This window comes from Ceratotherium simum, chromosome 23 (genome assembly GCF_057802395.1).
Source record: "Ceratotherium simum simum isolate JZ-2026a chromosome 23, ASM5780239v1, whole genome shotgun sequence".
Classification (NCBI taxonomy): Eukaryota; Metazoa; Chordata; class Mammalia; order Perissodactyla; family Rhinocerotidae; genus Ceratotherium; species Ceratotherium simum.
In genome coordinates, this window is record NC_141922.1 from 688,465 (window position 1) to 711,616 (window position 23,152).

The following is a 23,152-nucleotide window of genomic DNA, read 5'->3' on the forward strand; positions in this document are numbered from 1 at the left end:
GAAATGGGGGCACAGAGCATCAGGCGGCTGCTTTGGCCTGGCTCCTCCTTCCCATACTGTGTTTCCCCTGCCCCTCGTCTGGAAGAGCTCAGCAGCCAGACCCAGAAGGCAAGGCGCACTCCCACCACCTTCCCTTCTTCAGCTAGACCCCCATGGCGCTGAGCCCCTCCCTTACCCCAAAGACAGTCCAGTGCCTTATGAAGGCAGAGTGGAGGTGGCTCTGCCAGGAAGATGCACATGGTGCACCCATCTGTTTCACCTGGTCCCCTAGTGGGAAGATTTTAAGAAGGGGTTTCCTGCAGGGAGGGCTTCCCCTCCCTGGTCCTTTAATAAAGAATGCTGAGCAAACACAGGTCCTATGGAGTCAGGTGGGCAAATGTGTGCTGTGGGCATCTACCCTCCCTCCAAGGAGACCACTGCAGCCCAGACCTCCAGCCCCTTCTGAGACTCCTGCGCCCTGGGGGCCCCTCATCACGCACCCTCACCCACTGCACCACCCCAGGCAGGAGGAAACAGACACGGGGAGGCCACAGGGTAGAGCCTGTCCTTTATAGATCTCTGCCTGTCTCGTCCGTCCGTCTGTCCGTGTATATATCTGTATATCTCTAAGGGGAAAGGGGGACTCTTGTGTAAAAATCCAAAATACAATTCTGACTATGAACACCTGCAATACTGGTCAGTCCAAGTGGGGCAAGGAAGCCCCAAGCCAGCCTGGCACCGGGGGCCACACCCAGCCCCCCGTGCCAGGCTCCCCAAGACCAGCCCTGCACCAGGAGTGGGAGGAGGGCTTGGGCCGGCCCTCCTCCTGGGGCCTCTAGGAGACAGTGGGGTCCTTGGCTTTGGGGGGCTCAGAGCCCGTCAGCAGGGAGATGGTAGGGTCATCTGCGTAGTCATCCCCCTCAGAGAAGTAGGAGCCCTCCCCCAGCTCGAAGAGCACCGGCAGGTCGCTACTCCCCACATCCACGGAGCCCGGGTCCACCAGCAAGAGGGGCTGCGCCGTGTAGTGCACCAGCTGCTTCCCTGGGGGTGGGGGCTGGGTCAGGGTGCTGGCAGGTGGAAACAGGGTGGGGGATGGGGTGGGGGACATGTGGGCTCAGCTCACCTGAGTCAGGGCTGTTGCGCTCTGCCTCAAGAGGCCTGGGGGGCTCCTGGGGAGAGAGGAGCTCCTGGATCTGCTGGGGCAGGAGGGGTACAATGAGGGTTCCTGCTCACCCCCCTCTCCCAGGTCCCCCAATACCCCCACCCCGCCTACGCACGCTGGCCAGGCTGCTGTCAAGGTCGGGCAGGCTCATGTCGGGCACTGTCACCGAGGGGCTGAACAGCTGCAGGGAAGGGAGGGCAGTCAGGCTGTGCCTGTGAGCAGGGCGGGTGCAGGTGCAGCCGGGGGTGAGACTCACATCCAGCAGGGCACTGGTGTCCACACTGAAACCATGGCTCGTAAGCATGGTCTGCAGGTTGTCCAAATTGGAGTCCATGGCGTCCAAGTGGTCACTGAGCTCGGTCCTGGTCAGAGTGAGTGGGGCAGGTGAAGTGGTGCCCCAGGCACCCCCACCCTGATGCCTTCTTGCTGGCACTCACACCCGCCTGCCAGAGAAGGGCTCCCCTTGGCCACACGCACCCTGCTTGGGCTCACAGGAGGCCCTCTGAGGCGGGGCCCCCTTGCACACCCGGCGTGGGTCCAGTGGGGCAGTGTGTGCGTGGATAGGGCTGGGACGCTTAGTCCCTGAGGGGAGTGCTAGCTTATCTTGTCACCGTGAGGCCCTGTAAGGCCTCTGGCAGCACTTTGGGCTGGGCCAAGGCAGCAAGGGAACTTAGGAGGGGTTTCGACCCCAGAAGGGGCTGAGGGCAGTTTTCCAGGTTTGACAACGTCTTGCCTTGGCACTAGAAGACAGTAGGGATGGGGCAAGGGAGCTGTGCTCAGTGTGTGGGGGTCGGCTTCTCCCTCGGGACATGCCGGGGACTGGCAGATGTGACCAAGAAGGCCTTGGGCCATCTGGTGCACCTGGGCCATTGGACAGGTGGCCAGGCTGGCTCCTGGAGGTACCCATGGGGCCCAGCCCCACCCTGAGAGGAAGCTGGTCAGCACCAGTGGCTGTGCCAGGCTGGGAGGCCTGTCTCTGTCAGTCAGTGACTTTGGCACTCTGGCTTGGGCCCCAGAGTCGGGGGGTCCACTCCTCGCTGCAGAGGGCCTGGGATGCCCATTCACCAGGCAGGGCCCAGTGCGCCTGGCCAGGCCAGGATCTGGTCTGCGGCTGGGGAGGGGCCCGAGCTCTGGTGGAGTCCTCCTCCCTCCCCAGTGAGGACAGCGCTAACCCTGGCTGGACTCGGCCATGCAGAGAGGAGGAGGGGCAGGGGAAGAGGCGGGCGACCCCAGACATCTGTGGAGTGCGAGCCAAACTGCAAGATACAAAGACAAGAGCCCCCCGATTGCAGGTGGGAGCTGGGCGGGCTCCATGCCCCCCGCCCTTGCTTGCTCAGCCTCTGGGGCAGGGCCTCTGCTGAGCAGCAGGATAGACACAAGGATCCAGCGACCTGTCGCAGGAGAAGGTGACAGGAGCCAGGCCTGCATGGCCACACACCCTGGGCTTCTGCGGCAACGGGGCTGTGGGACAACCTGGCCAGTGTCCATCTCCTTCTGCAGCCCCAAGCTCTGAGCTCAGCGCCTGGTCTGCAGGCTCATCCCCCAGTAGCCCCTGTGCCCGGAGGCCTGAGGGCCACCCTGTGTCCACCCCTCCAGGACAGTTCTAGCCAGAGGCCCGGCTGTGCTTCCATGGGCTGTGGGGGTTGGCACTCACTTGTCCAGACAGGCCACACTGAGGCACTTCTCGGGGGCAGAGGCAGGTGGGGGCGAGGGGGGGCAGGCCCCTGCTTCCGTGAGGGGCGTAGCCGAGGCGGCAGGGGCAGGCTCGCTCTCCCGCAGAATGGAGTCAATGAGGGCGGTTGGGGACAGGGGGGTCTCCACCACAGAGGGTGGGTGCCCGGGACTAGCCTCCTCCACCCGGGGACTCCGAGAAGGACTTGGGGGCTCCTCCTTGACTCGCACCAGGGGGCTGTCCGACAGGGGCCTGCATGTGGGGGACACAGACATCAGCAGGCACCTCTGCGGGCCCCACCCTTCTCCCAACTCTGTTGGGAGGGTGACGCAGCCCCCACCTCTCATCTATGCTCCCGCCTGGGGAGGCCAAGGGGCTGCTGGGAGCCAGTTCAGTGATGTCAGAAATGATGGGTCCGGAGCTTGCAACAGCATCTGGAGAGTAGAGGCTGGAGCCGCTGTAGGCCGGAGATGGAGCCTGCCACCAAAGGGAGGTGAGCACGTGCGGCGTGTGCCTGCAGCACCCACCTACCCAGGCCGGTCCGCCGCACTGGCGCTCACCGAGTAGGGGCCCGAGCCATGGATGTGCTCCAGGGAGTACTGCCGGCCATACTTGGGCATGGAATGTGCTGAGCTGCTGTCATTCAGCATCAGAGGGCTGTGGGGAAGGGGGCGGTTAGCTGCCTCCCCCGGGCCTCTGTGGCACCCAGTTCACAGCACATAGGAGACGGGGTGGCCCAGGGCCCTGTGCTGAGGGGCAGGCATCCCCAGCACCTCACATCTTTCTCTTCACCCCCAGGATCCGGTTCGACTGCACCAGCGAGATGAGGAACTGGATGAGCTGCAGGGCGGAGAGGCATGGTCAGCCTGGCCGCAGACAGGACCCACCGGGCGCCCCGCCGGCCCACCTCGCACCTTGTTGACGACTTTCTGCTGCTGGGCATGCTTCTGCCGCAGGCTGGCTACCTCCCGCCACAGGGCCTCGTTCTCGCTGCAACAGACCAGGCACGGTCAGCAGGGCTGGCTTCCAGGAGCCCCGGGCTGGGGGCTCCATGGACATTCCACCCTCACGCAGGCAGGTTGTGGGGCTGTGGGTGACCACATATCACCATGAGCCCGGCCGCTGGCCTGTCCCCAACCCAGGTGAGGAGTGGCTGTGTGATGGAATGAGGCCCAGGCCAGTTCCCCTCCCTGCTCAGCTGCACTTCAAGGGGAGGACACACAGAGGTCTCAGGTGGGGGTCAGCTGGGGGCCCCGAGCTGTGCGGCTTCCAGGACAGGGGCTGGGAGCTGAGGTAGGATGCAGGGCAGGGAATGCTGGGTGGCACCCCAGGATCCTGGCTGAGACCTCCTGGGGCCTTCCTGGACACAGTCGAGGCAGCAGACCCTTGAGCGCTGTCCCCCCCAGCCTCCTGCCTGAGAACAGGAGGGAAGGCCAGGGGGACAGTGGCAGCCCAGCTCTTCAGGCTGCAGTGACATATGGGGGTTATCCTGTGCCTTTGGGGGGTTCAGGACCCCTCACTGGGCCTGGGAGTGGCTCAGAAGTGGCCCCAAGGGGTGGGAAGGGCCACCTGAGCACTGTTCTCCCAAGCTGGCAAGCAGGGTTGTAAGCAGGCCATGGTCTGCTCTTTTGGTGGGCTAGCCCTGCTAAGCCCCCCACATGTCCTGACATGGAATTGACCCTCTTGGCCTCACCTTGAGTGGTGCCCATGTCCTGGAAGGCCAAGTTCACCTGGCCCCATCTCCAGGTGTCACATGGCCAGTGACTTTTGCTGGACCCCAATGTGAGGCAAGTTGGGGCCCAGGAGCCTCCTCCATGACATGAGGGTCACGAGGACCCACCCCTTGAGTGGCTTTGAGGCCAGCTTGAGCCGAAAACAGCCACCCCAGGATGGGGTTCCTGAGGTCCCCAAGTGCATGGGAGGAGACCCAAGCCAGCTTTCCAGGGGTCCTGGCTGGGCGGGTGGAGCACAGGGCTGGTTAAGTGGTGGCCATACATGCGCCAGGGGCAGGGGTTCCAGGAAGAACTCAAAATACTTCCTGATCCCCAGGCCTGAGATGGAGGTAAGCAGGAGAGGTGACCCCTGTGTTGAGTGATGCCGGGGGCAGTGGGAGCCAGCAAGAGGGCATGGCACTGTGGAGGGCAGTGAGGAGCACAGCCGCCCTGACCTGCAGGGAGGGCCTGGGGGGCTGGTGCGTGCGCTCAGGAGGCAGCGCTCAGAGCCCGAGGACACGGCCTGTACTCGAAGCCCGGCTCTGCCTGTTGCTGCAGGAACCGGGTCAGACCCCACCTCCCAGGACTTGAGGATGGCCCAGCAGGGGTCTGGGAGGGCGTGCCAAGTCCCAACCTAACTCTGTGTTTGGAGAGTGGAAGGCCTGAAAGCGTCTGTCATAGAAACTGCAGGAGGTGGGGCTGGTGGGAAGAGGCCCCAGGATGGAGTGGCCAGCTCCTGGCTCTGCACCCTTGGCCTGTGTCCCCTCCTGGCTGCTCCCTCCTCTGGCCACTCCCCAGGGGACTTCCTTGTCACACATGCCTCCCTTGCCCAGGCACCCGTCCCACTGGCCACCATGGAACCTACTGCTTCATGGCCAGAAGTTTGGAGTCCATGCTCTCCTGCTTCCCCTTCATCAGCTGCACGTCGGTCAGCAGCTTGGTGACACTGTCCTGGCGAATCTTTATATCTTCATTCTTCAGGGTGGACACCTGGGTCCCCAGAGAGAGCAGTTACTGACATGGTCCCAGGGAAGAGGGGAGGGCCTAGGACACAGTGGAAAGGGCCAAAGGGCTGCCAGTCTGGGGAGGGGCCTTCACTGCAGCGGCTGATGGGGTAATGGGCAAGGGGAGTCCACGATGGACAAGCGGGGAGGGGAGGGCATGTCAGGAAGAGGGTTTGGTGCAGCCAGGCCAGCAGGTGCCTGCTGCGCTGCCCTCGGCAGTGGATGGGCCCAGCAGGACACTGAGTGGATGTGGCTTCCCCTAACAGCCTGGAGGGAGGTCCCGAGGCTGGCTACTCACACTGGTCACTTTTCTCTTGATGTTCTCAAGGAGCTGCTCCTGGCCGCGCAGGAAGCACGGGTGCTGGAACTCAGTGTCGTCCCTCTCTGGTTTGACCAGGCCGCCCTGCTCAATGTGGACCACCTTCCGGAAGCCATCTGCACGTGACGGGGTGGGGGCAGCTCTGCCTCAGGGCCAGGGACCAGACCCTCAACTACAACTTGGCCACTCCCCCACTGGTCGATGAACGGAGGCTCCTCGGGGGGGAGGACTGTGCATGGCATAGCTCCGGTCACGCTCAGCACTGCCTTCTCAGAGCCCCTGCCTGCAGAGGCTGGGTGGTCTCGGTCTAAGGAAAACCCCACATCCTCACACATCACCTCCTCCCCAACACATGTGGCCATGTCCAGCTGGGGCTCTAGGAGCTCTTCCCTGGGGACTTTCAGGTTCAGGCCCACAAGGACCCTTCTCCCCAGGGAAGAGGCACCCCTGCCCCAGGCCCCGAGGTGTGCTGGGCTCCAGGTCATGCCCTTGGCCAACAGAGGGATCAAAACCTGGTGGCTCCATCCTTCACCACGGACAGGGTCAAGGAGCTGGGGTCCCGCTGTCTGTGGTCCACTTTCCAGCACACCCTGGTGGGGCTGACCAGACCCTTGAGGAGGCCCTCTGCCCGCCCCCACCTGGAGAGCAGGGCACTCACACATGTTGAGCTGCCGCACGAAGCTGGCCATGTTGTTGTGCTTGAAGTACTTGGGCAGCACCTCCTTGGCAAACTGGCCCTGGTCGAACACATGGAAGCTGTTCCCACTCTGCAGGAGACATGTGGGCAGAGTTGCATGCAGCTGGCGAGGCAGACGAGCGCCCCCTCCTCGAGTGGTGGGCAGCACACACTCCCACCCTGTGCGGCTGGGGCCACAGGGGACCCAGAGGGGCCAAGGGGAGGCAGAGTTCGCTTCTGGGACCACCAGCCAATGCCTGGTCTCTGCCTCTCAGCTTGTATCCTTGCTGGAGGCCCAGGACTGGGTGATAGGAGCCATGTGGCCAGAGAGAGAGATGAGGGACCTCATCACAGCTGGGGAGCCCCTGTCCAGGGTTCTGGAGGTTCCCGGACGCCAAGTTTACATTCATGAAACACCACAGCACTTCAGGCCCATTCTTTAGGGAATCCCATTTTAGCTTTAAACTGCAAATTTCCCCCAAGAACAGCTAGGACCCCAAATTTATGCAGCCAAGGAAATGGGAACCTAATTTTAGTACTCTGGAGGAAAACACACAGTTGTATTCAGAAATGCAACTTCATTTTTCTTTTGGCATCTGAGATGAGAAATGGAGATTGTAAAAAAATGGCTCCACTACTATTCTTCCATTTCTTTCCTGACTTCAGTCCAAAAGCTACTAGGAGGAGCAATGAAGCAGGCCTCTGTGCTGGCAGGGGCCCTAGTGGCCCAGTGCAGGGTGCCGGAGCAGCGCAGACAGTGTGAGGGGGGTGACTGCAGGGGAAAGCAGTGACAAGACATGGCTACCCTGTGCACCTATTAAGGACACTGGGAGCAGGCTTTCCCCTGTCAGAGTTAAAGACAGGACAGAGAAAAGCCAGAGTGGCCCCTGGGGCTGCACTAGAACTGGAGTGCTGCTTCTCTACATCTAAGTCGATATGAAAACACAAAGACGGAAACGTGAGGCCAGTGGCAACGGTGGAGAAAGGATCTCTGAAAATGTTCTCCTCCAAAGAAGCAGTAAGCAAACTGGCAAAAAATGTTAAATCAACTTTTTCTGAACTCTGAAAACTAACCAAAAGACTGTGGCACTATGGGGAGCATTTCCTGAAGAAGAATGGTTGAATTGCACTAAGATTAGTGAGCTGTGAGGCATTTTAACTCGCCCTCCCCACTTACTCGCCTGTAGCTGTGAAGACCAGCAGCTGAAATCAGGAGAAGAACCAGCACCCCTGCAGCCCCTGGGGTGGGGATGGGGCTGCAGCTCCTTCAAGGCCCTGTTCCCAGAGAAGTATCGTTGGACCCGTCTGAAAGCTCCCTGGAAGATTCCACTTGCAAGGCTATCTTTGTTTGATTTGACCCGAAGCTCTCCCAGTATAAAAAACCTTTTTGCTAGGGATGTTTGTTGAAAACATCTAGAGGCAATTTTTAAACTTTGTGGCTGCCTAAGACAGTAGATAACAATTGGAGCAAACAACAAGCTAATCAGAAAATTTAAAAGGAAGAGCTGGGGAATGAGACATTGAGAGGTGCTTTGAAAGCTCCAAAATATTCCTGGGAATCCAGAAGTCACATGCATGTGTAGGGCTGTGTGCACACTCAGGAAAGACGTGAGAAAGCCCTAATCTCTCACTTCTGGCTGACTCTGAGGCTCTACACAAGTAAGAAGCAGAGGATAAAGTAGAGCCATCAACTGCCTGGCTGAGTGTTGAAGGCACACCCAACACAGACACAGAGTCCCCCACAAAGGCCAGGAGCGTCACTGGTTCCAGGCATTAGAGGACATTTCTGCCCCTTTTACTAACCTGACCACTAAGCTAATCGAGCAAAGACTTCAGTGGCCACAAAAAACAAAAAATACAAACTGTCCAGAATTAGTTCAGAAAAGTCACTAAACAAACAAATAGCAACAATTACAAGAAACAGCAACCAATCCTGGGGAGAGGGGATAATCTGATACCCAGAGTTTAATATATGCCACATTATATTAATCGAAAGTCCAGTTTTCAACAAAAAATTATGCGACATGCAAAGGAACAAAGTATGGCCCATACACAGCAAAAAAGCAATCAATAGATCTGTCCCTAAGGAGGCTCCGATGTCGCACTTACCAAAGGCTTTAAATCAGCTATTTTAAAGATGTTCAAAGAACAAAATGAAACTGCATCTAAAGAAATAAAGGAAAGCATGAGAATATCTCACAGATTAGAGAATAACAATAAATATAGAAATTATGAGCAGATTTGAGCAGGTATAAGAAGAAATCAGCAAACATGAAGACAGGTCAATTAAGATTATCCAGTCTGAGGAACAGAAAGAAAGAAAAATAAAGAAAAATGAACAGAGCTTCAGCGACATGTGGGATACTACCAAACACCAACATAGGCATAATGGGAGTCCCAGAAGGAGAGGAGAGAAAGAGACAGAAAGAATATCTGAAGAAATAATGGCCAAAAACATCCCAAATTTGATGAAAAATATCCAGGAAGCTAAACAAACTCTAAGTAGCACAAACTCAGAGATTCACACCTAGACACTTAAACTGTAGAGAGCAAGAGACCAAGAGAGAACGGACTCATCGTGTACGTGGAATCCTCAGTAAGATTAACAGCTACTTTCTCATCAGAAACCGGCGGGCCCAAAGGCAGTGGGATTACATACTACAGGTGCCAAAAGAAAAAAAGCTGTCAACTGAGAATTCTATATCCAGAAAAACTGTCCTTTGAAAATGCAGGCGCAATTTCCACTTCTGGGATGGCAGTGTGAGGAGGGCCAACGAACCATCCCCAGTGGGACAAGCAAAGCGTATTTAAATCATTTAGTCTCTGAATTGTCCTAAAGGCTTACAACAAATGAAGAAACATTTATTCCAGAAAACCTACTGAAACACTGTAGAACACTGAGTCTGTAGCAAATGAGCCACAACCCGCTCCCTCCAGTTCACCCTGATTGACGCTACACTCTGGGAGGGTACGGCCAAGAGGACGGGGAGTCCTCTCCCTCAGTTTCCCATCTCACTGAGAGGGGAAGACCACCAGCATTTCTCATCCCATCTGACTCCAAGTTGAAGAGGCTACATTACTGGTGATTGCAACCAAAAGGTTGCGGGTCCCCTTATCCACTCTGCCCCCCCCATAGAATGGAGGCTCTACCCCTGGCATGGCAGGCTGAGAATACTGGGGCTCTGACTGCCCTCACCCCAGCTAGCATGGAGGGCAGAGTATCCATGCCGGGAGAGGCAAGCTGAGAACATTCGAGGCTACCGCCCTGCGCAGTACCCAGAGGAAGGGCTCAGAGAATTTGCCCAGAGGAGAGGCAGTCCAAAGGAGAGAGTTCTGAAGCTCTCCCCAAGGGAACTCACTTAATTTGAAAAAGAGTGTGAACAAGTTCAAGCCCAAAGGTGCTCCTGAAAACAACAGCTGCTCCAAATTAAGAGTAACAAGCTAAGCCCTGGTCAGCTGTTCACACAGGAAAGAGTTAAGAGCCCTCCTGGGGTCAGAACAAACCTCAAACACTGACCTCAAAAACTACCACTGCTCAAATTTAACTAGACCAGGCTGCTGAAGAATTTGTGCCCTAGGGCATTGTGAAAAACAATATAACAATCAGGCATTAATTATAGAGCCTAAAGACTGGGTATAATACCATATGAGGCAGTGAATTAACAGAGATCAAAGAAAGAGGAGATAGAGCTGGCCTAGCCAAGTCACAAAACAAGCAAGCAAAAACATCAAAAACCATCACAGGATGAGGAGAATCACCCAGAAGTACTACATTACCTAAAATGTAGTTTTTCAACAAAATTACAAGACATGTAAAGAAACAGTAAGGTGAGACTCACACAGGAGAAAAAAGAGAAAACAACAGAAACTGCCTGTGAGAGGGACATGTCCGACTTAAGCAAAACTTCAGAGAAGTCATTATAAATATGCTCAAAGAACTAAAGGAAATCAAGAAGTAAAAGAAGGCGAGACAACAGTGTTTCATCAAATAGGGAATAACAATAAAGAGATAGGAATCATAAAGAAGAGCCAAATGAAAATTCTGGAGTTAAATGGTACAATAACAGAAATGAAAATTTCACCAGTAGGGCTCAACAGCAGATGTGAACTGGCAGAAGAATGAATCAGCAAACTTGAAAATAGACTGACAGAGATTATGAAAGCTGAAGAAGAGAGAGAAAAGACAATAAAGCAAAATGAATGGAGCCTCAAAGAAATGTGGGACACCTTTAATTGCAATACCATACACATAATAGGAGTACCATAAGAAGAGAAGAAAGAAAAAGGACCAGAACAAATATTCAAAGAAATACGGCCTGAAAACTTCCCAAATTTACTAAAACAAAAATCCATAAACATCATATGTCTCTCCATTTACTCAGATCAACCTAGTTTCCTTTCATAAGTGCTTTTATAGTTTTGGCATACATAGATCCCTGTACATTTTATTAGGTTTATATTTAAGGACTTAACTTTTGTGAGCAACTGTGATATTTAAAAAAAATCCATTTCCTATCATTCATTGCTACTATGCAGAAATACAACAGATTTTTGTGTACTGACTTTGTAGTGACCTTGCAAAACTCGTTCTTTAGTTCTAGGAGTCTTTTTCTAGATTTCTTAGGATTTTCTATGCGGACAACCATGCTATCTGTGAATAAGGGCAGTCTTATTTCTTCCTCTCCAATATATCCGCCTTTAACTTCTTCTTCTTGTCCTAATGTATGGATAGGACTTCCGGCACAACGCTGACAAGAACTGGTGAAAAGAGACATCGTGCCTTTTTCTGATCTTAGGGGAGGCATTCAGTCTCTTACCATGAGTAAGTATGATGTTAGGTGTAGGTTTCTCTGTAGACTCTTTTCTATCAGCCTGAGGAAGTTCTCTGCTATCCCTAGTTTCCTGAGGTTTTTTTTTTTTTTAATATCACGAACATCAAATTTTGTCAAATGCTTTTTCTGCATCAAATAATATAATCATGTGGTTTTTCTTCTTTAGATTGTTAACATGGATTATACTGATTGATTTTAAAATCCAGAACTATCCTTGCATTCTTGGGATAAATCCCATTTGTTGTGACATTATTCTTTTTGTATACTGAATTTGATTTGTTAATATTTTATAGAAGACATTATGAAGGATATTGGCCTGTAGTTTTCTTGGGCTGTTTTTGTCTAATTTTGATATCAGGGTAATGCTTGCCTCGTAAAATGAGTTGCAAAGTGTTTCCTCCTCTGCTTTTCTGGAAAAGACTAGGTATAATTGGTGTTATTTCTTCTTCAAATGTTTCACTTTGCCACTGAAATCATTTGGGCCTGGAGATTTCTTTGGGTGAGTTTTGGCACTTTGTGATTTTCAAGGAGTTGGTCTATTTTATCTAAGTTGCCAAATTTACATGCACAGAGTTGTTCATAGTATTTCCTCATCATCCTCGTACTGTCTGCAGGGTGTGTAGTGATATATCCTCTTTCATTCCTATATTGGTGATTTATGTCTTCTCTTTTTTTCTTTTGTCAGTCTTGCTACAAGTTACTAATTTTGACCTTTTCAAAGAATCAGCTTTTGAATTCATTTATCTTATTTTTTACTGGTTTCAATTGCTTTCTTCTGTCTTTATTATTTCCTTCCTTCTGCTTGCTTTGGGTTTACTTTGCTCTTCTTTTCCTACTCTACTAAGGAGGAAGCTTAGAAGCCATTCTTATTTTCTAATTTAGTCATTTCATGGTATAATTTCTCTCAAGCACTGCTTTAGGTGAATCTCACACATTTTCAGAGAAGAGGTATTTAGGGGACTGGTGGGGAATGTGTGTGGCACAGGAGATGGAGATCCTCTAAGATGGAAGATGAGGGAAGAGAACACGGCTCCTTCCAGGACTGCACCCTTTTATCTTGATGTGGGCACTCCCCAGGCTGCCACTGTGCCTCAGTCTCCCCAGGTGGCATCTATCATCCATCCACATGACTTAAAGCATACCCTGTTTCGTCCTCAGGACAGACTGTTTGCTGAGCTGCACTCCTGCTGACTGGGCATGTCTACAGAGCTGGCCACCAGGAATGCCGCCACCCACCCCTTATTTCTAAAAAGGAAGATATCATCTACATCAAGTTTACCATTTTAAGTACATAGCTTGGGCCGGCCCTGTGGCTTGGTGGTTAAGTGCGCGCGCTGCGATGCTGGTGGCCCGGGTTCGGATCCCGGGTGCGCATCGAGGCACCACTTCTCCGTTCATCCTGAGGCCGAGTCCCGCATACAGCAACTAGAAGGATGTGCAGCTACGACATACAACTATCCACTGGGGCTTTGGGGGGAAAAAATAAAATAAATAAAATCTTTAAAAAAAAAAAAAAAAACAGTACATAGCTTGGCCAGTTTTTGACATAGTTGTTTACCACTACAGGCAAGGATGAGAAAACAATTCCATCACCCCCAAGCTACCCCTGTGTCCCTTTGCAGTCAATCCCCTCCCTCATCCCCAGCAACCACTGATCTGATTTTTGTCCCCAGGGTTTTGCCTTTTCCAGAATGTCATATAAATGGAATCACAGAGCATGTAGCCTTGTGGTACCTTTCACTCAGCATAGGGCCTCTGAGATGCAGCCAGTGTTGCACGGGTAAGCTGTCCGTGCCTCTTAAACGCCAAGCAGTACTCCACTGTAGGGACGCCCCACAGTCTGCTTACCCACTCACTAGCTGACAGACATTTGGACTGTGTCCTGTTTTTGGCTATTATGAGGAAAAGTGCTATGAACATTTGTGTCTGAGTTTTCTCCTTCTAGATGTTTTAGTGTTAGCTCTTATAGTCCATCATTCGTCAGTTTTTGTATATGGTATGAAGTAAAAGGCTCACATTTCTGCTTATGGATGTCAATTACTCCAGCACCATTTGTTGAAAAGATTATTCTTTCTCCATTGAATTATAGTGGCACCTCTGGCAAAAATCAGTTACCCTTAGATGGGTGGGACTATTTCTGGACTCTAGTCTGTTCCATTTATTTATGTTTATAGCTATGACAATATCATTCAGTATGGATTATAGCTTTATAGTAAGTCTTGAAATCAGATAATGTGAGTCTTAGAATGTTGTTCTCCTTAAAAAAAAAAAAGTTTAGCTGTTCTGTGTCTTTTGCTTTTTCATATAAACTCTAGGATCAGCTTATCAATATCTACAAAAATGTTGGCTGGGATTTCATTAGAATTGTGAGGTATCTATTCTCATTTTACCAATATTGAGTCTTCTGTTTATGACCATAGCATTTCTCTCCATTTATTTAGGTCGTCTTTAATTTTTCTCAGCAATGATTTGTAGTTTTCAGTGTATAAATTTTGTATACATTTGCAAGATTTACCCCTGTGGTAACTAGCCTACAGATGGCCCCTAATGATCCCTACCTCCAGGAGTTCACACCTGTGCCATCTCCTCCCATGATGAGGAGGAAAGCTTGTTCTTTGTGACCAACAGCATCCAGCAGACATGATGGTTTTCAAGGACATATTCCAAAAGCCACCTTGGGCTCTTGCTCTCAGAGAGGCAAGCTGACATGTGGTAAGCAGCCCTAAGAAGGAACTAAAGTCTCTTGCCAACAGCCAGCGAGGAACTGAGGGCTGCCAACAACCCCTTGAGTGAACTTGGAAGCAGGTCTCCTATCCCCAGCTGAGTCTTGAGATGCCAGCAACCTCATGAGAGACCTCGAGCCAGAATCAGTTCATGACTCTCAGAAACTGTGAGATGATGTTTACTGTTTTAAGCAGTTAAGTCCGGAGGTAACTGGTTACACAGCAATAGATAATACAACCACCGAATATTTTGTTTTTTGATATTATTGTAAATATTTCCATTTTCAACAGTTCATTGCTAGTGTGTAGAAATATAACTGATTTTTGTACATTGACCTTGAATCTTGTGACCTCACTAAACTCATTGATTAGTTTTTTTGTGTGTGTGTGAGAGGAAGATAAGCCCTGAGCTAACATCCGTGCTAATCCTCCTCTTTTTTGCTGAGGAAGACCGGCTCTGAGCTAACATCTATTGTCAATCCGCCTCCTTTTTTTTTTCCCCAAAGCCCCAGTAGATAGTTGTATGTCATAGCTGCACATCCTTCTAGTTGCTGTATGTGGGACGCGGCCCCAGCATGGCCGGAGAACGGTGCGTCAGTGTGCGCCCGGGATCCGAACCTGGGCAGCCAGTAGCGGAGCGCACGCACTTAACCGCTAAGCCACGGGGCCGGCCCTCACTGATTAGTTCTAATAATCTTTTTTGTAGATTCTTTGGGATTTTCTATATAAATGATAATGTTTTCTATGAATGGAGACAGTTTTATTTCGTACTTGCCAATCTTCATGTCTTTTATTTACTTACTTTTGCCATATTGCCTGACCAGGACACCCAATACATTGTTAATGAGAAGTGGTAGGGCCGGCTCCGTGGCTTAGCGGTTAAGTGCGCGCGCTCTGATGCTGGCGGCCTGGGTTCGGATCCCGGGAGCGCCGGGAGGCACCACTTCTCCGTCCAACGTGAGGCCGAGTCCCACGTACAGCAACTAGAAGGATGTGAACCTATGACATACAACTGTCTGCTGGGGCTTTGGGGGGAAAAAAACTGAATAAATAAAATCTTTAAAAAAAAAAAAAAAAAAAAAAGAAGTGGTAAAAGCAGATATCCTTGCCCCTTTTCCAGCCTTCGGGAGAAAATATTCAGTTTTTCACCATTAAGTACAATGCTAACTGTAGGTTTTTTATAGATGCTTTTTATTAGATTGAGGAATTCCTCTTCCTAGTTTGCTAAACTTTTACCATGAATGGATGGGAATTTTGTCAAATGCTTCTTCTGCCTCTTGAGATGATTACGTGGCTCTTCTCTTTCTCTGCTGGTGTGGTGCATTACACCAACTGCTGAATGCTGACTGCTCTCCTCTCCAGAGCTCTCTGCCGTCTCATGCCCCACACGGTCTCTGAGAAGTCACCATCATTCTCATCTGTGTTCTTCTGTGTGCAGGTTCCTTTATTCTTCTGGCTGCTGTTAGGATCTTCTCTGCACCACTCATTCTCAGCAATGTGACGGGGATGTGCCTTAGTAGGTTTTTTTGTACTTATCCTCCTTAGGAGTCACTTAAATTCTTGGCTCTGTGGGTTTACAGCTTTCAAAAAATTTCAACCATTTTTTTTTTGTGTGTGTGTGTGTGTGTGTGTGAGGAGATCAGCTCTGTGCTAACATCTGCCAATCCTCCTCTTTTTTTGCTGAGGAAGACTGGCCCTGGGCTATCATCCGTGCCCATCTTCCTCCACTTTACATGGGACGCCACCACAGCATGGCCCGCCAAGCAGTGCGTCAGTGCATGCCTGGGATCTGAACCGGCGAACCCCGGGCCGCTGCAGCAGAGCGCGCGCACCCAACCACTTGCGCCACTGGGCCGGCCCTCAACCATTATTTCTAAACAGTCTCCTCCCCTCTTCATTCTCCAACTGTGTGTTAGACCACGTGCTGTTAGCTCTATGAGGCTCTGCTCACGTTTTTCAGTTATTTTTCTCTGTGCATCACTGTGGATAGTTTCTATTGCTATTCTAGTTCAGTGAGCTTTTCTTCTGCAGTTTCTAATCTGCTGTTAATCTCCTCCAATGACTTACAAAAACAAGCTTTTAATTTTAGAATAATTTTAGATTTACAGAAAAATTTGGAAGATACTACAGAGTTCCCATATACCCTACACTCAGTTTCCTTATCATTAACATCTTGCATTATGTATGGTGCACTTGTCACAAGCAGTGAAGCAACAGACTTTATTATTAACTGAAGTCCTTATTTTATTCAGATTTCCTTAGTTTTTACCTAATGTCCTTCTGTTCTAGGACATCATCCAAGATATTACATTTAGTTGTTATGTCTTACTTTCCTCTTGGCTATGAGTCTCTCTTCCTGGTTTCTCATGACCTTGACAGTTTTGAGGAGCACTCATCCAGTTCTTTGTAGACTGTCCCTCAATTTGGATGTGTGTGATGCTTTTTCTCATGATTAGTTGGGGTTATGTAAGTTTTGGAGAGAAGACCACAAAGGTGAAATGCCCTTCTCATCACATCATGCCAGGACACACACTATCAACAAGGCTCATCACTGCTAATGTCGACCCTGAGCACCTGGCTGAGGCCTTGCCTGTCAGGTGTCTCTACTGTACAATCACCCCCCCCCACCCCCCCACCCCCGGCTTTTCCATCCTGTGCTCCTTGGAAGGAAGTCACCATGTGCAGCCCACACTTAAGGGGTGAGGAGTTATGAGTCACCTCCTCGAAGGGGGAGTATCTACAAAAATAATTTGGAATTCTTCTGCATGGGAGACTTGTTTCAGTGACATTTTGTTCAATTTCCTTGCTTTCTATATCTTCCATTTCTCTGTCTTCATGTTTTTGCTTTACTTCCTTGAGCACGTAGAGCATTTTTATAATTGTTTTAATGTCTTTGTGGGCCAATCCCATCACATCTGGGTCTATCATGGTGACTATTCCTTTGTTACAGGTTACATTCTCCTGCCAACTGGCTCATCTATTAGTTCTGACTGGATCCTGGACACAAGGATCTCTACGTTGTGTGTGGGTTTTGCCGCCTTTCTTTCAAGAGTGCTGCACTTTGAGTTCTGGTAGGCAGTTAAGTTTCGTGTGGATCAGCCTGATCCTTTCAAGGCTTGTTTTGAAGTTAGTTTACATTGTATTTGAGGTAGCCTTTTCTCTGGGGCTAATTGAGCCCCACTTCCTAGCTGTGGCTCTTCTGAGGTCTCTGTTGAATGCTCTGTATGTTCAAAGTGATCTCTCTGCTCTGGCTGTGAGAACTCTGATAACTCACGGCCCTATGTGAGCTCTGGTGATTGCTCACCTCATAGCTCCTCGGCAGCTGTTCTCGCCCCAGAAGTTCTTAGGCTGGCTGCATAGGTCTCACCCTATGGACTGGTGAATCAGTACTCAGCCAAAGACCCAGGGGGCTCACGTGCAGACTCCTGGAGCTCTTTCTTGGTGCAGCTCCCTCCTCTCTGGCACCATACCCCGCCAATTCTAGCTGCCTCAGCTTCTCCAAAGTCTGGGCTCCGTTAGGTTCCCCCTTTCCAGACTACAGTTTGAAAACTGCCTCCAGGTAGAAAGCCTGGGCACCTGTGTGGCTCACCTGTCCTTCCTGTTTTCCAATCCTGAACATTGTTCAAGGGTTAAGTTCACGTTGAACATGTCCTGCAAGCCCTACCTTAAGAGCCATTAGGAGTTTCAGAGGGTCGGCTGGTGACTCCATCACAGAATCCAGTTTCATCTCCATACCTCAGTGGTTCAAGCACCCTTCTCTGCTGACCACAGGCAATTCTTGGAAGAGGTCCTAGCTTATCCTTGGATATAACAAAAATCTGTGATTGGAAATATGGGGGGACCAGGGAGAAGTGGCTGCCCAGCTGCTGACTGGTAGGCAACGCCTTTGCCCCCCAAAATGCAGTTTAGTAAATGCCAAGTCTTGCTGTAAATTCAGAACCTGTGGCCATATTTTCTACAGCACTGCAAACAACCTGAAACGTATAAAAAATTCTGCACGTATGTACATTTTTATAGAGACAGGGTCCTTGTCTTTGAATATTTTCTCAAAGGGCTCCATGACCCAAAAGGGTTAACAACCACTATTCCATGAGGGAGCACCTGTACTTTTCAAGTATCTGCCTAGAACACTTTAGTCCCTCATTTTTGTCCCTGGCCAATCCAAAAACTAGTCTCTGTGATGTGCTCTGGTCTCCTGGACATGGCTGGCTGACCAGTCTCTGGGTTCCAGGAACACGGGCTTTAGGAGCAGTGTGTGGCTGGAACCGGTGTTTGAAGTGAGCGCTGGAGCCACGCAGACACAGAAGTGGAGAAACCCAGTCTGAAGAGTAAGGTGACAGGAGGCACAAAGCTGGGTGCAGAAAGGGGAGGCCACTTTGGTCCTCCTCCCCCAGTCCTAGTTTTGTCCTTATCTGAGGGCCACACCATCTGTACTGTTCTCACATCATTTTCTTGTTTCTGCTCAAGTTAGCTTTAGTTAGTTTCTGCAACACAGGCCCCACAACCAACCCTAATCTCTGGCCACTGGCCCCTGCACTCAGATCTCCAGGCCTACAGAACACGTGCCGCTTGGTGACTCTGCTTACTCTGTGGCCATCAGGGTCCAGAGGGAGGAGACTGTGGCGGCAGCTGCCAGTGCTGCCAGGACCAGGTAACATTCAGGGGGCTGGCCTCCTTCCTTTCACAGCCTGAGGCCAGCCTCCCCTCCTCCCTCCAGACCTCGAGGAAAACTTGCAGTCGAAGGTGCAGCCTCTGGGGTCTACTAAGCATGAGGGCTCCAGCCCAGCCCCTTGTGATACTTGATGGGAGGTGTGTACTCATTCCAGGGTGGGTCCTGCAGGCCCCACTGACCCCTCCCTGGTCCTTTAATAAAGAATGCTGAGCAAACACAGGTCCTATGGAGTCAGGTGGGCACACGTGTGCTGTGGGCATCTACCCTCCCTCCAAGGAGACTACTGCAGCCCAGACCTCCAACCCCTTCTGAGACTCCTGCGCCCTGGGCCCCTCCTCACACGCCCTCACCCACTGCACCACCCCAGGCAGGAGGAAACAGACACGGGGAGGCCACAGCGTAGAGCCTGTCCTTTATAGATCTCTGCCTGTCTCGTCCGTCCGTCTGTCCGTGTATATATCTGTATATCTCTAAGGAAGGGAAAAGGGGGACTCTCGTGTAAAAATCCAAAATACAATTCTGACTATGAACACCTACAATACCGGTCAGTCCAAGTGGGGTGCAGGTCTAACTAAGAAAGCAAGTGGGGTGGGGCCAGAGCTTTGACCTGCGGGCAAGGGCGGGGTCTCCTGCTGCACTTTTCTCAGGAAATGTGGAGTGCCTGGCAAAGGCAGAGGGGGCACCAGCCGGGCTACAGTGGACAGCGTGGACTTCAATCTACTCGAACGCTCCTCTAGATCTTACTTCAAGCTTCCTGATGTCTTTGAGACTCAGTTTTCTTATCTATAAAACGGCCATTTGTCACCTCCTTGCACAGTTGTGGATAGAGCAGAACTGATACATGAGAAGGCTTAGCCTCATGATGCACAGAAGGACTGAACAAGGACAGCTGTGCTACCATCTGGCAGCCGTTACTGCAGCCATCCAGGTTCAGGGATGCCCCAGAGCCTCCAGGCCCTGCAGTGCCCCTCACAGCCTGCTACTGTAGTACGGTAACCTGGGGTGCTCCTTCAGCATTTCAGGGCAACTTCCAGATCCTCAAAGGCGGGGCCCAGAGGGCCTGCCGGGTCCTGCTGGCTGGCTGAATGAGCTTGGCAGGCTTGCTGGGCCTTGCCCGGCTCTCAGAGCCAGGGGAGGAGGAGTGGCCCCGCCTGTCGTGGGAGCTCCAGAAAAGGTCCATGGCCAGTTCTGAGGGCCCAGGTGTGACCAGGTCAACTCCTCAGTGGTTTCACAGGGAGGTGGCAACCTAACTGCAGGACTGCTCTGCCCCCAACTCTCCACCTAGACACCCAACCGCTCCAGAGTAACCCTCTGACCACCAGCACTCGTACCAGCCACCTGGAACGGGCCCTGGCCTCAGTGACCTCCAGTTCCTAGGTCTCTGGGATTTCCCCCAGCCCCCACACAACCCTGTTGGGGTCATTCCTGCTCCCAAAGAGAAGAGAATTGCACTGATCAGGCTGGGACTACAGTGAGGCCAGAGAGGCGCTAACCGCCAAAATTTAAGGAGGCCCTCAATCTCAGGGCCTCCAGGTGCAGATGGGCTTAAAATGAAGTGCCTCCTTAAACTGTGCCCCTGGGCACCTCCTGGCCTCACCCAGGCAGGCCTAATTCATGGAGCATCCCAGCGGGCATGGGAGGCAGAGGGAACAGCACAGACTATAGGTCAGGAGAGCTGCGGCGCATCCCCAAGCCACACTCACAGTCACCATAATTCCCTCCCGTGAGCAGTGGGAGCTGCAGTGTCCTGCAGGACCTGTCCGGGGATCAGCTACATCTCTGAAGGCCCTTGCTTATTGAGCTGAAGCACCATACCGAGTGCATCTTTAATTGGAGAAGGGTTTAGAGAGTGGGAAAACCAACACGACTCTCTAGGGGCAGTGACTTGTTGGCGTGGCCCTCAGGCTGGGCAGAGGAAGCACAACGCTGTCTGAACCCGGCCCTACTGGCCAGAGTTTCTGGGTCTGGAAGCGCCCTCCCCAATCAGCCTTGAGAGTCAGCCACCGCACCTCTGACTTCCCCTGGTCCCCTGGGTCAAACGCAGAGGGGTTCTTTTGGCAGAATAGTGGGTGAGAAAATTCCAGCACCAAGAGCACGGACATCAGTCTTCCAAGGCCTCTGAGAGCTGGACTCTGGGCTGTGGGTCTGCACAAGTCCCTGTGTGGACTTTTTTAACAAAGGCCGTGGGGCTTGTGTGGGCATCCTCGAGGCCACAGGCACAGCACCACCTTCTTTCTTGTGCCGGGCAGCTCCACAGCCTCTACCCAACCAGAAAAGGGCTTCCTTTCACCGCTGAGCTAATGCTGTTTCTGTACTCATTGTGAGGGCCACCCCCACTGCTGTGTCCTGCACCAATCACACCCTGCTCAACCGGCGTACAGACCAGGTAGGATCAAACACTTGAGCTCCAGCCAGCTCCCCATCCCCCCAAGGGAGAACACACCAACAGGGCTCATGAGCAGTGTGGCCACTGTGCGTGGAGGCTGTCACAGGCCTGATCATATCCGACTTTCCTGCTCGAAGGCCTTGCCCAGAACACAGGCTGCAGGTCCTGGAGAGTACACTGGTGGCATTTCACACACATGCCTCACACTCTTTCAGCAGAAACAGCAAGAAAATTAAGGGGCAGGAAGGATCAATCTAGTAGGATTAAGCTCGGAATATCCCAGAGGATCTCTGATGCCCCTCCCTGAACTAAGTAAGAGTGTTTCCTGCGAGTTAAGGGGAACGAAAGAGAGGGGACAGGAAGGCTAAACGAAGACGGAAACATGGGGTCATTTCCTTTGGTCAGGAAAGTTCAAGGTCTAGAACAAGGGGATGGTGGTAACACGACAGCCTGTGGGAAAGCACACTGCCCCTCTTTGGGACTTGTGCCCTCCATTAAAGAAACAGGCACTGGGGAACGGAGGATACCCACATGGAGACGTCACTGGGACCAACACAAAGTGTCTCCAATAAGAAGGCTGTGTGATTTCTAGACTCTTTATTCCCAAACGCTCTACAGGCAGAGCAGAGCTTTAGCAGGCAACCCAAGATTGAGAGAACCTGGCCTACAACTCAGGGCAAGCTGCATTTTTCTTTGTTCCTAATGGCTAAAGAGTGTGAAAGGGAAGTACTTAGTAGTTAGTAAGCAGTCTAAGAAAGCGGGAGTTTTGGCCCTCAGGAGATTCAAGCATGTTTGGAGGTGCCCAGAAGCTCTGCACGACCATGGCGGCCTTTCTTCAGGCCACCCATTTGCCAGCCCTGGGCGACGGCTCCGGCCTTCCCCGGACACGACGTCACAGCCAGGATGTGAACAGCAGATTCTGGTCTCCAACTCCAGACACAGTCTCTGATTTACCTCTGCAAACCGGAGCTGTCCGGTCTTGCAGAGTCAGATCATGTAAACCAGCCTGCTGCCAGGCAACTGGAGACAGGGACGTGAATAAAGACGCCCTGTGAGGAATGAAAAACAAAGCCGCTTTTGGGAAACGCAGCTCTGGTATTTGGACACGGGTTCGAGGTCAACCTGAACTTTATGACGTTTTACTTTCTGCTTTCGCTCCCTTTCCTTTTGCACTAGAGCAACGCCCTCCGATTCATGCGCCAAGTCCTGATTTTCCCCGAATAGCTGCCGACCACACCACCCTGGTAACTCATTTGAGAAGACACAGAGGGCCACCTGGGCACAACGTTCGCCAGCGAAACTGGGTGCTGTTCTGAGGACAGACACACTTCCGCAGTTGTCCAGCAGTTAGCAAAAGACCAAAGAAGGAGGAGCCCTCCCTCCTCACCCCAGAGAAACGGCGTGGGCAGGAGCCAACGAAGAGCGGGCCTCGGAAGCTTTTCCTCCGAACACTCCCTCGGGACTCCCCGCCCCCACTCCCGGGCCGGCGAGGCGGGGGCCTGGCCCTGCTCCTCCCCGCGCGTCCCGCCCCGGCCCCTCACCGGGCTCCAGCAGATAAGCGCGTCGGTGTCCGGGTCGCTCACGAGGGTCCACAGCTTGGTCAGGAAGGCCGGGACGTTACTGGGCCCCGCCGCGCCGGGGCCCACGGACAGATCCATACCGGCAAGGCGGGGAAAGGCGGAGGTGGCGACCGCGAATATGTGCCGAGGGCTCGGCTAGCACCGCCGCCACGCCTGCCGCTCGGGCTGCGCCGCCGCCGCCCGCTGCGCACACACAGCCCCGGGGCCCAGCATGGCCGCCGCCATCTTGCGACGGGCACGCTCCCGCCGGCGCCGCCCGCCCGCGTCTCCCCGGCGCGCGCACGCCGCCTCTGCTCCCCACTGGCTCCCCGCCCCGCCCCCGCTGGCCCCGCCCCGTTGGCCCCACCCACGCGCCTGCGCGTGCTGGCCCCGCCCCGCCCCACCAATGAGACCCGGCGGGGTGGGCAGGCCGCACCGTCTGACCTCACGAGCCCC

At 52.4% G+C, this 23,152-nt stretch overlaps 1 protein-coding gene across 5 annotated transcripts; it reads right to left on the reverse strand.

Moving 5' to 3' along the window:
* Nucleotides 1-534: 534 nt before the first annotated feature.
* Nucleotides 535-22,966, reverse strand: HSF1 (heat shock transcription factor 1). 5 transcript variants are annotated; one of them, XM_014797302.2, is made up of 14 exons: nt 22,679-22,966; nt 6,507-6,615; nt 5,828-5,964; nt 5,391-5,515; nt 3,728-3,803; nt 3,592-3,653; nt 3,374-3,470; nt 3,154-3,290; nt 2,796-3,065; nt 2,314-2,397; nt 1,398-1,503; nt 1,257-1,322; nt 1,103-1,172; nt 535-1,020 (listed from the first exon to the last, which is right to left on the reverse strand). In XM_014797302.2, exons 1-14 carry the CDS (start codon nt 22,793-22,795, stop codon nt 815-817), a joined length of 1,662 nt encoding a protein of 553 aa, XP_014652788.1. In that variant the 5' UTR covers nt 22,796-22,966; the 3' UTR covers nt 535-814. The 5 variants fall into 5 exon arrangements, with proteins under 5 accessions (XP_014652788.1, XP_014652787.1, XP_087303380.1 ...); XM_014797301.2 differs by having other exon boundaries at nt 1,103-1,175; XM_087447254.1 differs by lacking the exon at nt 1,257-1,322.
* Nucleotides 22,967-23,152: the final 186 nt, after the last annotated feature.

Excerpts from the sequence above, each read along its gene's own strand:
- HSF1 (XM_014797301.2), bottom strand. The coding sequence starts at position 22,795 with ATGGATCTGTCCGTGGGCCCCGGCGCGGCGGGGCCCAGTAACGTCCCG. Across the intron at positions 3,291-3,373 it reads ATGGCTCGGGCCCCTACTCG|GCTCCATCTCCGGCCTACAG; the intron begins GTGAGCGCCAGT and ends CTTTGGTGGCAG. Across the intron at positions 2,398-2,795 it reads AGTGTGGCCTGTCTGGACAA|TTTGGCTCGCACTCCACAGA; the intron begins GTGAGTGCCAAC and ends TGTATCTTGCAG.